This window comes from Sapajus apella, unplaced genomic scaffold (assembly GCF_009761245.1).
Source record: "Sapajus apella isolate SASKATOON/1434 unplaced genomic scaffold, GSC_monkey_1.0 scaffold46, whole genome shotgun sequence".
Taxonomy (NCBI): Eukaryota; Metazoa; Chordata; class Mammalia; order Primates; family Cebidae; genus Sapajus; species Sapajus apella.
In genome coordinates this window covers 16,873,043-16,889,065 of record NW_022436986.1, presented here as the reverse complement: position 1 = coordinate 16,889,065, position 16,023 = coordinate 16,873,043, and the positions used below count along the sequence as shown (strand labels likewise).

Here is a 16,023-nt window from a genome sequence, read left to right as displayed (position 1 = left end):
CAAAATTTTCTCCCATTCTGGGGGTTGTCAGTTAACTCTATAAATTATCTCTTTTGCTGTGCAGAAGCTTTTTAGTTTAATAAAGTTCCATCTATTTTTTTTTTGAGACAGAGTCTCTCTCTGTTGCCCAGGCTGGAGTGCAGTGGCACTATCTCAGCTCACTGCAACCCCCACCTCCCAGGCTCAAGTGATTCTTCTGCCTCAGCCTCCAGAGTAGCTGGGATTACAGACACGTACCACTGTACCCAGCTAATTTTTGTATTTTTAGTAAAGATGGGGTTTCACCATATTGGCCAGGCTGATCTTGAGCTCCTAACCTCAAGTGATCTGCCAGCCTTGGCCTTCCAAAGTGTTTGGATTACAGGCATGAACCACTGCACCTGGCCAAGTCCCATCTATTTATCTTTGATTTTGTTGCATTTGCCTTTACTTCTTAGTCATGAAGTCTTTGCCTAAGCCAATCTCAAGAAGAGTTTTTCTGATGTTATCTTCTACAATTTTTATGGTTCCAGGTCTTAGATTTAAGTTTTTGATCCATCCTGAGTTGATTTTTGTAAAAGGTGAGAAACGAGGATCCAGTTTCATTCTTCTACATGTGGCTTGCCAATTATCCCAGCACCATTTATTGAATAGGGGTGTCATTTCTCCACTTTATAATTTTGTTCACATCGTCAAAGATCAGTTAGCTCTAAGTATTTGGCTGGATTCCTGGGTTCACTATTCAGTTCCATTGGTCTCTGTGCCGATTTTTATAACAGTACAATGCCGTTTTGGTGACTGTGGCCCTGTAGTATAGTTTGAGGTTGGATAAAGTGATGCCTCCAGATTTGTTCTTTTTTGCTTATCTTGCTTTGGCTATGTGGGCTCTTTTTAGGTTCCATATGAAATTTAGGATTGTTTTTTCTAGTTCTCTGAAGAGTGGTGGTGATATTTGGATAAGAATTGCACTGAATTGTAGAATTTTTTTTGGCAGTGTGGTCATTTTCACAGTATTGATTCCACTCATCTGTGAGCATGGGGTGTGTTTCCATTTGTTTGTGCCATCTGTGATTTATTTCAGCAGTGTTTTGTAGTTTTCCTTATAAAGGTCTTCAGCTCCTTGGTTAGGTATATTCCTAAGTATTTTATTTTATTTTTGTAGTTATTGTAAAAGTGGTTGAGTTCTTGATTTGATTATCAACTTGGCCACTGTTGATACATAGAAAAGCTACTGATTTGTGTACGTTAATTTTGTATCTTGAAACTTTGCCGAATTCATCTACCAGTTCTAGAAGCTTTTTGGATGAGTCTTTGGGGTTTTCCAGGTATAACATTATATCATCAGCAAACAGTGACATTTTGACTTCACCTTAACTGATTTGGATGCCCTTTATTTCTTTCTCTTGACTGATTTCTCTGGCGAGGACTTCCAGTGCTATGTTGAATAGAAGCTGTAAAAGCGTGCATCCTTATCTTGTTCCAGTTCTTAGGGGTAATGCTTTCAACTTTTTCCCATTCAGTATAATGTTGGCTGTGAGTTTCTCATAGATGGCTTTTATTACCTTAAGGTATGTCTTTTCTATGCTGATTTTCCTGAGGGTTTTAATCATAAAGGGAAGCTGGATTTTGTCAAATGCTTTTTCTTAGTCTACTGAGATGATCATGTGATTTTTGTTTTTGATTCTGTTTATGTGGTGTGTCACATTTATTGAGTTACATATGTTAAACCATCCCTGCCTCCCTGTTATGAATCCCACTTGATCTTGGTAGATTTTCTTTTTGATATGCTATTGGATTTGGTTCACTAGTGCTTTGTTGAGGATGTTTGTATCTATGTTCATCAGGTATATCGGTCTGTAGTTTTCTTTTTCGGTTATGTCCTCTCCTGGTTTGGTGTTACGGTGACACTGGCTTAATAGAATGATTTAGGGAGGATTCCCTCTTTTGTCTATTTTGTGTAATAGTGTCAATAAAATTGGTGCCAGTTTTTCTTTGAATGTCTGATAGAGTTCAGCTGTCAATCTGTCTGGTCCTGGACTTTTTTTTTTCTTGGCAGTTTTAAAATTACTGTTTCAATCTTGCTGCTTGTTACTGGTCTGCTCAGAGTTCCTGTATCTTCCTGGTTTAACCTAGGAGGGTTGTATATTTCCAGGAATTTATCCATCTCCTCTAGGTTTTCTAGTTTATGCCCATAAAGGTGTTCATAGTAGCCTTGAATAATCTTTTGTATTTCTGTGGTATCAGTTGTAATATCTTCCATGTCATTTCTAATTGAGCTGATTTGGATTTTCTCTCATCTTTTCTTGGTTAATCTAGCTAATGGTATATTGATTTTATTTATCTTTTCGAAGAACCAGCTTTTTGTTTCATTTATCTTTTGTACTTTTTTTTCCATTTCAGTTTCATTCAGTTCTGCTCTCATCTTTTTTATTTCTTTTCTTCTTCTGTGTTTGGATTTAGATTGTTCTTGTTTCACCAATTACATGGAGAATTGGAGGTATGACCTAGGATTGTCTCTCTATTCTCTTTCAGACTTTTTGATATAGGCATTTAATACTATGAATTTTCCTCTTAGCACCCCTTTTGCTGCATCTCAGAGGTTTTGATAGGTTTTGTCACTATATGTTACTATTATCGCCCAGTTCAAAGAATTTTCTAATTTCCATCTTGATTTCATTGTTGACCCAACAATCATTCAGGAGCAGGTTATTTAATTTCCATGTATTTTTATTGCTTTGAGGGTTTCTTTTGGAGTTGATTTCCAGTTTTACTTTACTGTGGTCTGAGAGAATACTTGATATAATTTCTATTTTCTTAAATTCACTGAGACTTGTTTTATGGCCTATTGTGTAATCTATCTTAGAGAATGTTCCATGTGCTGATGAATACAATGTATATTCTGCAGTTGTTGGGTAGGATGCTCACTAAATATCCGTTAGGTCCATTTGTTGTAGGGTATAGTTTAATTCCATTGTTTCTTTGTTGATTTTCTGTCTTCATGATCTGTCTAGTGCTGTCAGTGTAGTATTAAAGTCCCTCACTATTATTGTGTTGCCATTTGCCTCATTTTTTAGGTCTAGTAGTAATTGTTTTATAAATTTGGGAGTTCCAGTGTTAAGGTACATATATATTTAAGATTGTAATATTTTCCTGTTGAACTAGTCCTTTTATCACTATATAGTGTCGCTCTTTGTCTTTCTTAACTGCTGTAGCTTTAAAGTTTGTTTTGTCTGGTACAAGAATAGCTACTCCTGTTTGCTACTGGTGTCTGCTTGTATTGGATATCTTTTTCCACCCCTTTACCTTAAGTTTATGTTAGTTCTTGTGTGTTTGGTGAGTCTCTTTGAGACAGTAGAAACTTGGTTGCTGAATTATTTTATTTTTTTGATTTTTTATTCCTTGAGTGTTTCTTTTTTCTCTTTTTCTTTTTTTTTTTTTGTACCTTAGGTTCTGGGGTACATATGCAGATCATGCAGTATTGTTGCACAGGTACACACATGGCAATGTGGTTTGCTGCCTCCATCCCCCAGTCACCTACATCCGGCATTTCTCCCCACGTTATCCCTCCCCTACCTCCCCCCGCCATGCTGTCCCTTCCTTGGCCCCCTCCAACAGATCCCAGTGTGTGATGCTCCCCTCCCTGTGTCCATGTGTTCTCATTGTTCGACACCCACCTATGAGTGAGAACATGCGGTGTTTGATTTTCTGTTCTTGTGTCAGTTTGCTGAGAATGATGGTTTCCAGATTCATCCATGTCCCTACAAAGGACATGAACACATTGTTTTTTTATGGCTGCATAGTATCCCATGGTGTATAGGTGCCACATTTTCCTTGTCCAGCCTACCATTGATGGGCATTTGGGTTGGTTCCAGGTCTTTGCTATTGTAAACTGTGCCGCTATGAACATATGTGTGCATGTGTCTTTATAATAGAATGATTTATAATCCTTTGGATATATACCCAGTAATGGGATTGCTGGGTCAAATGGAATTTCTATTTCTAGGTCCTTGAGGAAGCACCACACTGTCTTCCACAATGGTTGAACTAATTTACACTCCCACCAACAGTGAAAAAGTGTTCTTATTTCTTCACATCCTCTCCAGCATCTGTTGTCTCCAGATTTTTTAATGGTTGCCATTCTAACTGGCATGAGGTGGCATCTCAATGTGGTTTTGATTTTCATTTCTCTAATAATTAGTGATGATGGACATTTTTTCATATGTTTGTTGGCCTCATATGTCTTCTTTAGAAAAGTGTCTGTTCATATCCTTCATCCACTTTTGGATGGGTTTGTTTTTTTCTTGTAAATCTGTTTTAGTTCTTTGTAGATTCTGAGTGTTAGCCCTTTGTCAGATGGGTAGATTGCAAAAATGTTTACCCATTCTGTTGGCTGCGAGTTCACTCTAATGATTGTTTCTTTTGGTGTACAGAAGCTCTGGAGATTAATTAGGATTAATTAGGTCCCATTTGTCTATTTTGGCTTTTGTTGCCAGTGCTTTTGGTGGTTTAGTCATGAAGTCCTTGCCTATTCCTATGTCCTGAATGGTTTTGCCTAGGTTTTCTTCTAGGGTTTTAATGGCATTAGGTCTTATGTTTAAGTCTTTAATCCATCTGAAGTTAATTTTAGTGTAAGGTGTCAGGAAGAGGTCCAGTTTCTGCTTTCTGCCCACTGCTAGCCAGTTTTCCCAACACCATTTATTAAACAGGGAATCCTTTCCCCATTGCTTGTTTTTGTCAGGTTTGTCAAAGATCAGATGGTTGTAGATGTGTGGCATTGCCTCTAAGGCCTCTGTTCTGTTCCATTGGTCTATATCTCTGTTTTGGTACCAGTACCATGCTGTTTTGATTGCTTTGTAGTATAGCTTGAAATGAGGTGGTGTGTTGCTTCTGGCTTTGTTCTTTCTGCTTTGGATTGACTTGGCTATGTGAGCTCTCTTTTGGTTCCATATGAAGTTTAAGGTGTTTTTTTCCAAATCTGTGAAGAAGGTCATTGGTAGCTTAATGGGGATAGCATTGAATCTATAAATTACTTTGGGCAGTATGGCCATTTTCACAATATTGATTCTTCCTAACCATGAGCATGGAATGTTTCTCCATTTGTTTGTGTCCTCTCTTATTTCCTTAAGCAGTGGTTTGTAGTTCTCCTTGAAGAGGTCCTCTACATCCTTTGTTAGTTGTATTCCTAGGTATTTTATTCTCTTTGTAGCAATTGTGAACGACAGTTCGTTCATGATTTGGCTCTCTGTTAGTCTGTTATTGATGTATAGAAATGCTTGTGATTTCTGCACATTGATTTTGTATCCTGAGACTTCGCTGAAGTTGCTTATCAGTTTAAGGAGATTTGGGGCTGAGACGATGGGGTCTTCTAAATATACAATCATGTCATCTGCAAATAGAGACAATTTGAGTTCCTCTTTTCCTAATTGAATACCCTTTATTTTTTTTTTTCCTTGCCTAATTGTTCTGGCTAGAGCTTCCAATACTATATTGAATAGGAGTGGTGACAGAGCGCATCCTTGTCTAGTGCCAGATTTCAAAGGGAATGCTTCCAGTTTTTGCCCATTCAGTATGATCCATTCTGCCATTCTTTACCTTTTAAGTGAAGCATTTAAGCCATTTACATTCAATGTTAGTATTGAGATGGGAGGTAGTATTCTATTCATTGTGCTATTTGTTGCCTGAATACCTTGTTTTTTTCATTGTGTCATGTTATATAGGTCCCGTGAGATTTATGCTTTAAAGAGGTTAAATTTTGGTGTATTCCTAGAATTTATTTCAAGATTTAGAGATCATTGTAGATTGTAGTGCTGGCTCTGTGGTGGCTAATTCTCAGCATGTGTCTGGAAAAGACTGTGTCTTTCCTGTATTTATGAAGCTTTGTTTCACTGGCTATGAAATACTTGGCTGATAATTGTTCTGTTTTAGGGGGCTAACAACAAGACCCCAATTTCTTCTAACTTGTAGGATTTCTGCTGAGAAATCTGCTGTTACTCTGATAGGTTTTTCTTTATAGGATACCTGATGCTTTTGCCTCACAGCTCTTAAGATTCTTTTTTTTCGTCCTAACTCTAGATAACCTGATATCTAAGTGCCTAGTCAATGATGTTTTTGGAATGAATTTCTCAGGTGTTCTTTGGGCTTCTTGTATTTGGATGTCTAGATCTCTAGCAAGTCCAGGGAAGTTTTCCTTGATTATTTCCTTAAATGCGTTTTCCAGGCTTTTAGATTTCTCTTATTTCTTCCAATTATTCTTAGGTTTTGACTTTTAACATAGTCCCAAACTTCTTTTTCCATTTTTTAAAATTCCTTTTTCATTGTATTTGTTGGATTTGGTTAACTCAAAAGCCTTGTCTTTAAGCTCTGATGTTCTTCTGCTTGTGGAATTCTGTTACTGAGACTTTCTGGTGTATTTTGCATTGACACTGTCATAGTTTTAAAATGTGTCCACAAATTCTCCTTTGGAAAAGTGGAGTATAGTTCCTCTCCTCTTCTTGGAAGTGAGCTGGAATTAGGCTCACTTCTGACAAATGGGATGTGGCAGAAGTGACTGTGTGTGGCTTTTGAAGCTAGACCATGGAAAACATTGCTAAGTCCTTTCTGTTCTCGATTAGATCATCTACTCTGGCAGAAGCAAGGCGCCATAGTATAGGGACACTCAAGCAGCCTGAGGAGAGACCCACATGGGGAAGAATGGAGGCTTTGCACTGGCCAGCATCAATTTATACCAACTTACGAGACAACCATATTTGAATTAGATCCTCCAGCCCAGTCAAGCTTTCACATGACTTTAGAAGTCGCCAACATCTTGACTGCAAACATAATCCAGAGTTTGGCTACTTCTTGAGTTGTAGAAACTATAAAGTGGTAATTGTTTATTGTTTTAAACCACTGAGTTTCTGTGTAATTGGTTATAGAGAAATAAATAACTAATACAGATACTATGACAAATTATAGTAAAAGTACTGATTATAAAAGATAAAGAGAAAAATGTAAGAGTTACCAGATAGAAGAGCTCTGTTACCTAGCAAAGAATTATAGTTACAATGACATAACATTTCCCATCAATTGATGCAAGAAGACATAGGACAATGCTGAGGGAAAACATCTTTCAAGTTAGATTTCAATATTCACCTGAATGATCAGGGTAAAATAGGAACATTTTCAAATACACAAAAAGAAAGATTTCTGCTCAGAGATCTAACTAAATGAACTAATGAATAATATATTTCAGAAATAAGAGATTGGAAACGGAAGAAAAAATGCATATGAAAATTGAATGATGAACACAGCAACTGGTGGCATATACTGGTAGAACTATTTATAGGCCATAAAATAATTCAATTTTTTAAGGTAAATGAAGTTTTGGATAATGCCAAGGAAAATGATAGAGGATGAGGGAAGGTGCTGTTAGATGAGATTTTAAAGAATGATAAAATTCTTGCCTTAGTTAAGGAGACTAGAGAAGATACTATATGATCTTAAACTTTGTTAGAATTATAGCATCATACATGTATATTAAAATGTAAAAGTAATCACTAAAATATAACACTGTAATCCACAATTTCAAAGTCAGTAGTGTTTGTGGGTGGGGTAAAGTAGAAGATTAAAAAATATATAACAATCCACCAGAAAACAGAAAAAGAATTAAAGAAGCAGAGAAAAGAAATAGTATATTACATGATAGAAATCAGTCTAAAGAATAATACATTAAATTTTCAGAATAAATACAGAGACCCATACTTATCTACTAAAAATAAAGTCTTTTGGACTGGATCACAAAAGTATTTAGCTATGTTATGTTTACAAGATGGCAGGGAGGTTGGAAGAAAGGGATAGAAGACTAACAAACAGAGCATAGGAAAACACAAAAGAAAAATGTGGTGATGTTATTAAGACAATACAGAATTATGATAAAAGGCATTATAGAAAAGAGTTGAAGAGGAACATCATCCAAAAGTTAAAAATACAATCTGCAGAGGGGGAATTAACAATAATAATTAATGTGTATGCACTTAATATAATTTCAAAACATGTAAAGCCTAAACTGATAGAATTAAGAGAAGATGTAAGAAAAGCTGCTAAGGCAAAGCTAAAATTCTCCAAATAAAAGCCTATTGAGAGTTTATTGTGAATGTCCCTATGAAGTAGAAGGCTAATTTTAAATGAAAAGGCCAGCATTCAAAAGGAAAGTCATTTTTTTTCAAATATCATGAAAGGACAAACATAACAGTTGCCTGTGATTCCAAATGCAATTTGGTATTCTGGTATAGTATTAACTTACTCAAATAGAAAATTAAAATATAATGTTTATAAATGCTACAGAGTATTTCTCAAAATAGAAAATTAAAACTGCTTCTCAGTTCAAGTTATCTTTGCCTCTAAATTTACTTCCCAAATACTGATTTTCTAAGCTTTCCATTAACTTGTGAGAATTTATTTGGTGACAGCATTACTGTTTAAAATGACTTGTGAAAGTTTTAGAAAATAAGAAGTGTATGTCAAGAATAAATGTAAAAATTATTCCAGTTATATAAAGCAGTCTGGTTTTTTTTGTTTGTTTGTTTTTGTTTTTTTGCCTTTGAAAAAGACTCTTTTCTGAAGATCATTTTATTAGGTTAGTGTAAAAAAAAAAAGTAATTGCAGTTTTTGCCATGATTTCTTTTGCACCAACCTAGTATTTTCTTTCTTTCTTTTTTCTTTTTTTTTTTTTTTTACATTTAAGTTCAGGGATGCATGTGCAGGATGTGCAGTTTTGTTGTACAGGTAAACATGTGCCATGGTTGTTTGCTGCACAGATCATCCAGTCACTTAGGTCATAAGCCCAGCATCCATTAGCTACTCTTCCTGAAGCTCTCCTTCCTCCCACTCCCAGCCTCCAACAGGCTCCAGTGTGTGTTGTTCCCCCCATGTGTCCATGCATTCTCATCATTCAGCTCCCACTTATAAATGAGAACATGTGGTGTTTGGTTTTCTGTTTCTGTATTAGTTTGCCGAGGATAATGGCTTCCATCTCCATCCATGTATGTGCAAAGGGAATGATCTCATACCTTTTTACAGCTGCATGGTATTCCATGGTGTATATGTACCACATTTTCTTTATCCAGTCTATCATTGATGGGCTTTTAGGTAGGTTCCATGTCTTTGCTATTGTGAATAGTGATGCAATTTAATGAAATGGCACTATGATTATTTTATTGTCATAGTGCCATTTCATTACATTTTTTATAATTTTCCTTATAGTCACTATCTTGAGAAAATCTCAGACCATTTGGTATACAAGAACACCATTACAGGGCTTTTTCAAAGGACAAATGCAGAGATTGGAAAGTCAAAATCTTAGTAATGAAATACTTTCCTTACACTCATGTACAATATCCTAACAGCAATCCAGGTGGTAGGCTTGGATCCTCACTTCACTCTCACTAGCTGTTTTCTCTGATTTGTTGTTCAACTTCTCTGAACTTCAGTGTTTACTACTTCAGAAGATGTAGTTATTAACTTCTAACTCACAGAATTGTGGAGAAGATTAAATGACATGATTTATACAAAGCAATTAATGAATACAACAGCTAACTCACAACTGGGAAGTACTGGAGGCAAATTTTGAAGCCATGTCTTCTAGTTCTTTTTATTTCCACAGAGCTTTTTTTGATCTTTAGGATATCTCTCTGAGTCATGAAAGCTGTTCCTTTAACTGACTTCAAAGGGAGAAGGCGATTTTATTTTGTAATGTCAGTCTGCCTTAGCTGGCTGCATCCCAGGTATTGATCATGTTAATATCCTTTTCCAGGTGTTAAAAAGCATATCCTTAACTCCTTTCTTAAATTGAATTATTGGAGAAGAGAAGGTTAGGGTTAGGGTTAACTGTTAACCCTTTGTAGAGAAATAAATTCATTTTTTAGACCCTGTTATTAAAACATGGATGCTGATCTACACAGATTATTTGAATCTGATCTTAACTAGGCTATTTGTCTCATCTAGCATCCTATTTTAAGGACAATTGAGTTGGAGATGCCTGTTAGAAGGCAAGCACTGCAAAGAACAAAATGGGCCAAATTGTTGTTATTTTTGACTTAAAAAACACATGGCCCAGGGTTGAAAAAGTAATCCTATCGAGGCTCTGTGATATTTTGTTTCTGAACAGATACTTCTTTTCTTCCCCTATCATTAAAAGAAAATCTGGCAATAATAATGACAAACTTAAATAAATACCTGGTTTCTCTTTCCTGACTCTTGGTAGCTAAAGCAAAGAAACCCGATCCTGATGTACTGCCACTGTTTACATTTCTGTCTGCTTTGAAGCAGGGCAATGTCTGAAGAGGTTTACTCACTGTGGCTCCATCTCTGAAGTAGTCAGAGGGCAGGCACCTTTAGAAAACATAGACATCATCCTCAAATACGGTGACTCTCTTCTCCAAGTCAAAATTAGTCCTGCTTGCCTCCATGATTCCCTCCCATGGCTTGAGTTGGGAACATTTCTGTGGCCTTTCAGATAGAATTCTGGATGCCAGTTAAGGCCATACACCTCCAAATCATAGGTTCCCATACTGTTAGGATGTTAGGTATCTACCCATTTAAAAATGGTATCCAAGAGAGGGCCAGGTGTGATGGCTGCCTGTCATCCTAGCTCTTTGGAAGACTGAGGCAGGTGGATCACTTGAGTCCAGGAGTTTGAGACCAGTTTGGCCAACATGGTGAAACTCCATCTCCACTAAAAATACAAGAATTAACCAGGCATGGTGGCACATGCCTGTAATCCCAGCTATTCAGGAGGCTGAAGCATGGGAATTGCTTGAACCCAGGAGGCAGAGGTTGTAGTGAGCCAAGATCACGCCACTGCACTTCAGCCTAGGCAACAGAGAGAGACTCTGTCACAAAAAAAAAAAAAAATGCCCAACACAAGATACCATGGAAGATGATCTCCATGTTAACTTGTGATCATAGTTTATTCTGTTTTTTATAGCACCACTAATGGATACTGCCCCAAACTCTCTAATCCTTCTTTAACTTCCTGGTTATGAGTCAGTGTCAGGCTGTGCTTGCATGCTCAATGTGAATTTTTTCCTCTATTTTCTTTTTCCTCCCTCATGTGATCTGATCCTCATCATGAGCTGCTCACTCTTCATCAATCAAAGGCCTGTTGGCCCTCACCTCTCTGATGCTTTCCCTGACCTTTCCCTATCTCCTCTGTACTGTGTATATAACCCTATACAAACTTCTATCATTGTAAATATTATACTCGTTTGCATATCCATCTTTCTCACTGAATTTGAACACTTTTCAATACATGAAGCATGTCTTATTTTTCTCTGTATCCTTAAGAGTTACCTCATTGCATAGAACATAGTAGGCATTCCACAAATGGATGAATTTGAAGCTATCCTAACATTTATATCTTACTATTTGCAGGTAAGCTTTTCCCTTGAATTGTTTAGATTCCTCTGGAATAAAGTTCTTTTCAGTAGAAAACCTGAAGTCAATGTTTTTCAAAGTGTGGTTCATGGGTCACTTGCGTTAAGGATCATTTGGGGTGTTGTTAAAAAGCACTAACATAAACCTATCAAATATGAATCTCTGGGGAATGCATCCTAAGCTGTGTCATTTAGATAGATCTGCAGACACTTCTGATGTGCACTGGCTTTTGAGAACAACTTGGAGGAAGAGTTCCATTAATCCATCAACTTAGTTATTTCTTTCTCTTTCCATAGAGGTTTTGAGGAAGGTATAATGGATGTGGCCATAAATTAAATAAATAACATTAGGATCAGGAGGAAAACTTCTGGATGGTTTAATGTAACAGATGCTATGACTAAGCTTCATATTGTATTCTAAGATACATGCCAGACGGAACAAGAAATAAAAATAAAGTAAAAGAAAATAAAGTACACAATACTTAGTATAGGAAGGGATAACATGTGAGTTTTTCAGGGGAGACCCTTCTCCCCCACCCAGGCACTAATTTTTTTTTTTTTTCCAGAATAAACATTAGTTAAATGTTTTATTTAACTCATTCATAAGGAAATCAGGGAAGTGTTGCAACTAGGTGAAAGGAGAATCCCAAGGACTGACACCTTTATAGATCAGGAATATTAAAATGACTGTGCAAATAGGGCCACATTGGTTTTTTTTGGTCATTTTTCCACTGGACAGAATTCATTTGCATGTCTATGGACAAGAATAATTTAGCATTGCCGCCAGTCATCTACAATGTAGAAAGCTGTAAAACAGCTCCCACAGAATGGGAATCAGACAGCACAGGTGTGCTCTAGAATGACAACACAAAATTTTCCATTTAAACACAAACTTTTCCTTATAGTCACCCCACTTTTTATTAAAAAGAACCTCAAAGATTCTTGAAGACAAAGTGAGTATTGCCTTATTAGATTTGGCCTGGTTCTTTACACAGGTGCAGGAAATGTTAGCCTTCTTTATGGGCCTTCTTTACCCAAAGGTCTCTAAGAAATCTCAGCTTGGTCTTCTATAAGATTTTATTTACTTGCTGTCCCAAGGGTAAGGATGTAAGGCCAAGGAAATTTCTCCACAATATTTCATCTGCAGTATCCATACATTTTGGCCTAATTCATTTCTTCTTGATGAGATTTTCAAAACATATCAAGGATCTTGGCCTGCCATGAAAGTGACCTTTCTTACCACCTCCAAGGCTGGACCTTGTATAAATCCAGGTCAGTTTTCCTAGGAGAACTTTACCAGCATTGACTCCATCAAGTCAACCTTAGTTCTATAAAGGGACTGATCATATGCAGGCTATGGCTTCCCCAGGCTGGCAGGAAGCTCCTTTGCAGCCATTGTTCACAGAGCTACAGCCGGGCACTAAATTTTTAAAGTAATTTCTCACATGGGATTTACTTGGGAGCAGTGAGTGCTAGAATGATCAACATTTTCAACAAGATTTTTGGCAAATGTCTATTTCTTTAGGGAATAAAAGATGATATAAGCTCAGGATACACACTAAGGCTGCCTTCACTTTTATGTTGTTGTACTTTTTTTTTTTTTTTTTTTTTAAACAGATTGATTCCAAATAGCCTCTTTCCAATTTGCCATTAAAGGAACCTCTTTACACAGCTTCTTAGATAAGCTTCCCTTCATCACTTGTCACGGTGGGGCCACACCAAAGTTATAATCTCTAACAAGTAACAGGAATGCAGGTACAAAGCATTGCTGATTGAGAGTAGATTTATGTTCTTTGGAGACCAGATGAGCAGTTGGTAATGCTGACATTCTATTTATGAAATTTGAGAAGCTTGACTAGCAGTATTCTCTGGATAGATGTCATCCAGCTTCATAACAAAGTAAACAACAGACAACAATACCAACAACAGGAAATACTTATCAAAGAGCTACTACACAGACACTGTGAATATGCTGAGTCCATTTTAAGAACTCTATGTTCTAGATAATATTACCCCCCATTTCACAAATGAGGAAATGGACTTGTAGAGGTCAAGTAAATTATCCTACTTCACACAACTAGTAAGAGGTGCAGTCAGGATTAACACCCAGTACTGCCTGATGTTAAAGCATGTGAACTCTGCAGAGTACTATCTACACAACATAAATATTAAAAAGAGGAAAGAATTGGAATAGGTAGTGGACCATGTCCTGGCCTAGGAATCAAGACATTCAAGTTCCTTGGCTAACCTGGGGAAAGTCACTGTTTATTTGGTCTCAAGTATCTTTATGTATAAAATAAAAGATGTTTCTGGTCTCAAATTTATTTTTAAAAAATATTTTAAGTAAATACTTTTTGTAGAGATGGGGTCTCACTATGTTGCCTATGCTGATCTCAAACTCCTGGTCTCAAGCAATCCTTGAGCCTCGGCCTCCTAAACGGCTGGGATTACAAGTGTGAGCCACTGCCCCTGGCCTCTGTTCTCCAATTTGTTTATCTACAAACTAAAGAATTGAATTATATGACTTTGAGGTCTCCTTGCAAATTTAAAGTTGATTATTATTCTTTTGCTAGAACCAATATTAATACAAATAAACTATTTAAAATAAAAATTTAGTTTTCATCATTGGACTTTATTGCTTGTACCTCAGAGATAAAGATGAAACATGGAAAAGGGAGCAGTACTTTTCTGCACAAGTGCTTAAATCACTGCTTATGGTGCACAGATGTTATATTAGCCCTAGAACTAACATTGGTAATTTCTACTTAAGTGTTTACTTTGTGTCGGTCACTCTTATAAGGGCTATAAATGTATTATCCCCCTCTAAGTTCTTCAATTTATGATGTAGATAGTATTAACCTAATTTTACAAGTGGGGAAACTGAGGCACAAAGAGACTAAGTAACCTACTGGAAGTTACACATGTGACAGGTGTTGGAACCATGATTTGGACTCAAGGAGTTTACGTGAAACTCTTGAGCCCATAAAGTTTTCCTGAGAGCCTACTGCCCATGTTATTAACCATTAAGTCTTCTCCAAAAGTAATGCCTTGTATATAGTTTGTTATTCATGGAAATAAATATAGTAAAATGCCAGAGTCATGTATTTGATATCTGAAGGAAATAACTGAATGTAAAATGACTTGAACCCTGTATTGTCACAGAATTCTAATAGCTTTCCATGACATCTTTGCATGAATCAAAGTAGTTACATTTTGAAATTAAGCTCAGTGAAGGCATGGCCTTCTCTGTCTCATGTTGCATCTGGAACATTGCTCAGTGCATCTTTGTTGGATGAACTAATGCGTTAAAGAGAAATAAATTTTCCTTTACTGTGTATATATGCTTGAATTTATGCATCACATTTTAATATCTGAAAAATTATATTAACTCACTCTGATTAGAGTATGCATATTTCAGGTCACAATAACTTTTCATTTTAAATAATGTCAACATTAAACAACTTAATTAAAGTACATTTTTCTCAACATTGCAATTTAAGAGGGCCTAATTATCTGTTGACTTGAAGCATTATGTATTATCTATTCAGTGCTTTCATTATTATACAAGTTATTTTTTCTTAGAGAAATGTAGTGACAACTGTTTGACTCTAAGACCGCTTTAGAAAGCCTTATGGAACTTTTTAGATGAGGCCATACCATTATGTCCCCTAGAGTCAAAATCAATGGGTCAAGCTCTTCTTTTAGAACATGCATCGTCTTAAATCATGCAGATTTAATTTTCCCAATGATAGTCTCCAGGAATATCAGAGGTTTGTGATTTTTTTTTTTTTTTTTGGTGTTTAAATGCACAATGTACTCATGACAGCAAATCAAACCTGTTAGTGGCATCAAACAAGTAGGATTGATGCCGGGAACAGGACCACTGCAAATTTTATTAAAACTGCAATCACTGAGAGCACAGCACACGTTGGGGTTTTAAATACCTCTCTCTGTGGCATTTGTGATATTAAGAGCTGCAGCATAAACAGAGGAAAAAGCAAATCAAATGTGGTGTAAACATTACATGATTGCTTCCGCTTTTGTAGATGCAACAGGAAAATTTGATCTCTAGGAAAGAAGGCAGCCAGAAGTCTAACATTTTGAAAACAACACTGATCTTTTATAGTTATGTGTATTGACATTTGCTTCTGTGACATGATAGATAAATAGACAGATAGATAGAAAGTATTATTTATGCTCATTGTTTAGAATTCTACTTGTCTTACCCATTTCATATGTCTGCAAAAATATCTTCAAATAAAGGCTTCTGAATAGATTTTGTTGGCCCTAAGGGTATATAGTGCAGCCTTTTAATTGCAAAGAAACTGGGCTTGCAGCACTCAGGTGTCCTGACAAGTGATGGAGACTCATGCACTGAAACCACTTACATTTTCCGTATGACTTGCCTCCTCACTCCCCAGAATGCCTCTTCTGTGTTTTGACAGGAGGCTGCTTTTCAAAGCCCCGAGGAAATAAGGAGTTGTTTAAGCATTAGGGAGCCCTGCAATATAACCCTGTACCTAGAAGGGCTCCATTCTTTTTGTTCTGTGTCTAGACCCTCCCTGACTCTTATTTGCCGTTTTGTGTTGGTGCCCAGACACCTCTTCCACCAGCAATGCTGACTGATAGCCCT

The 16,023-nt window shown here is 36.6% G+C and overlaps 1 protein-coding gene across 6 annotated transcripts in view; it reads right to left on the bottom strand.

Moving 5' to 3' along the window:
* The window catches only part of MUSK (muscle associated receptor tyrosine kinase), a 135,233-nt gene that overhangs the window by 71,971 nt on the left and 47,239 nt on the right, over positions 1-16,023 (bottom strand). For 2 of the 6 annotated variants that reach the window (XM_032240326.1, XM_032240327.1), the window contains exon 7: positions 15,335-15,364. The exons of the other annotated variants lie outside the window; for them this stretch is intronic. In XM_032240326.1, the coding sequence (XP_032096217.1) occupies positions 15,335-15,364 (30 nt within the window). The remainder of the gene's footprint in view (positions 1-15,334; positions 15,365-16,023) is intronic. 6 annotated transcript variants of the gene reach the window in all.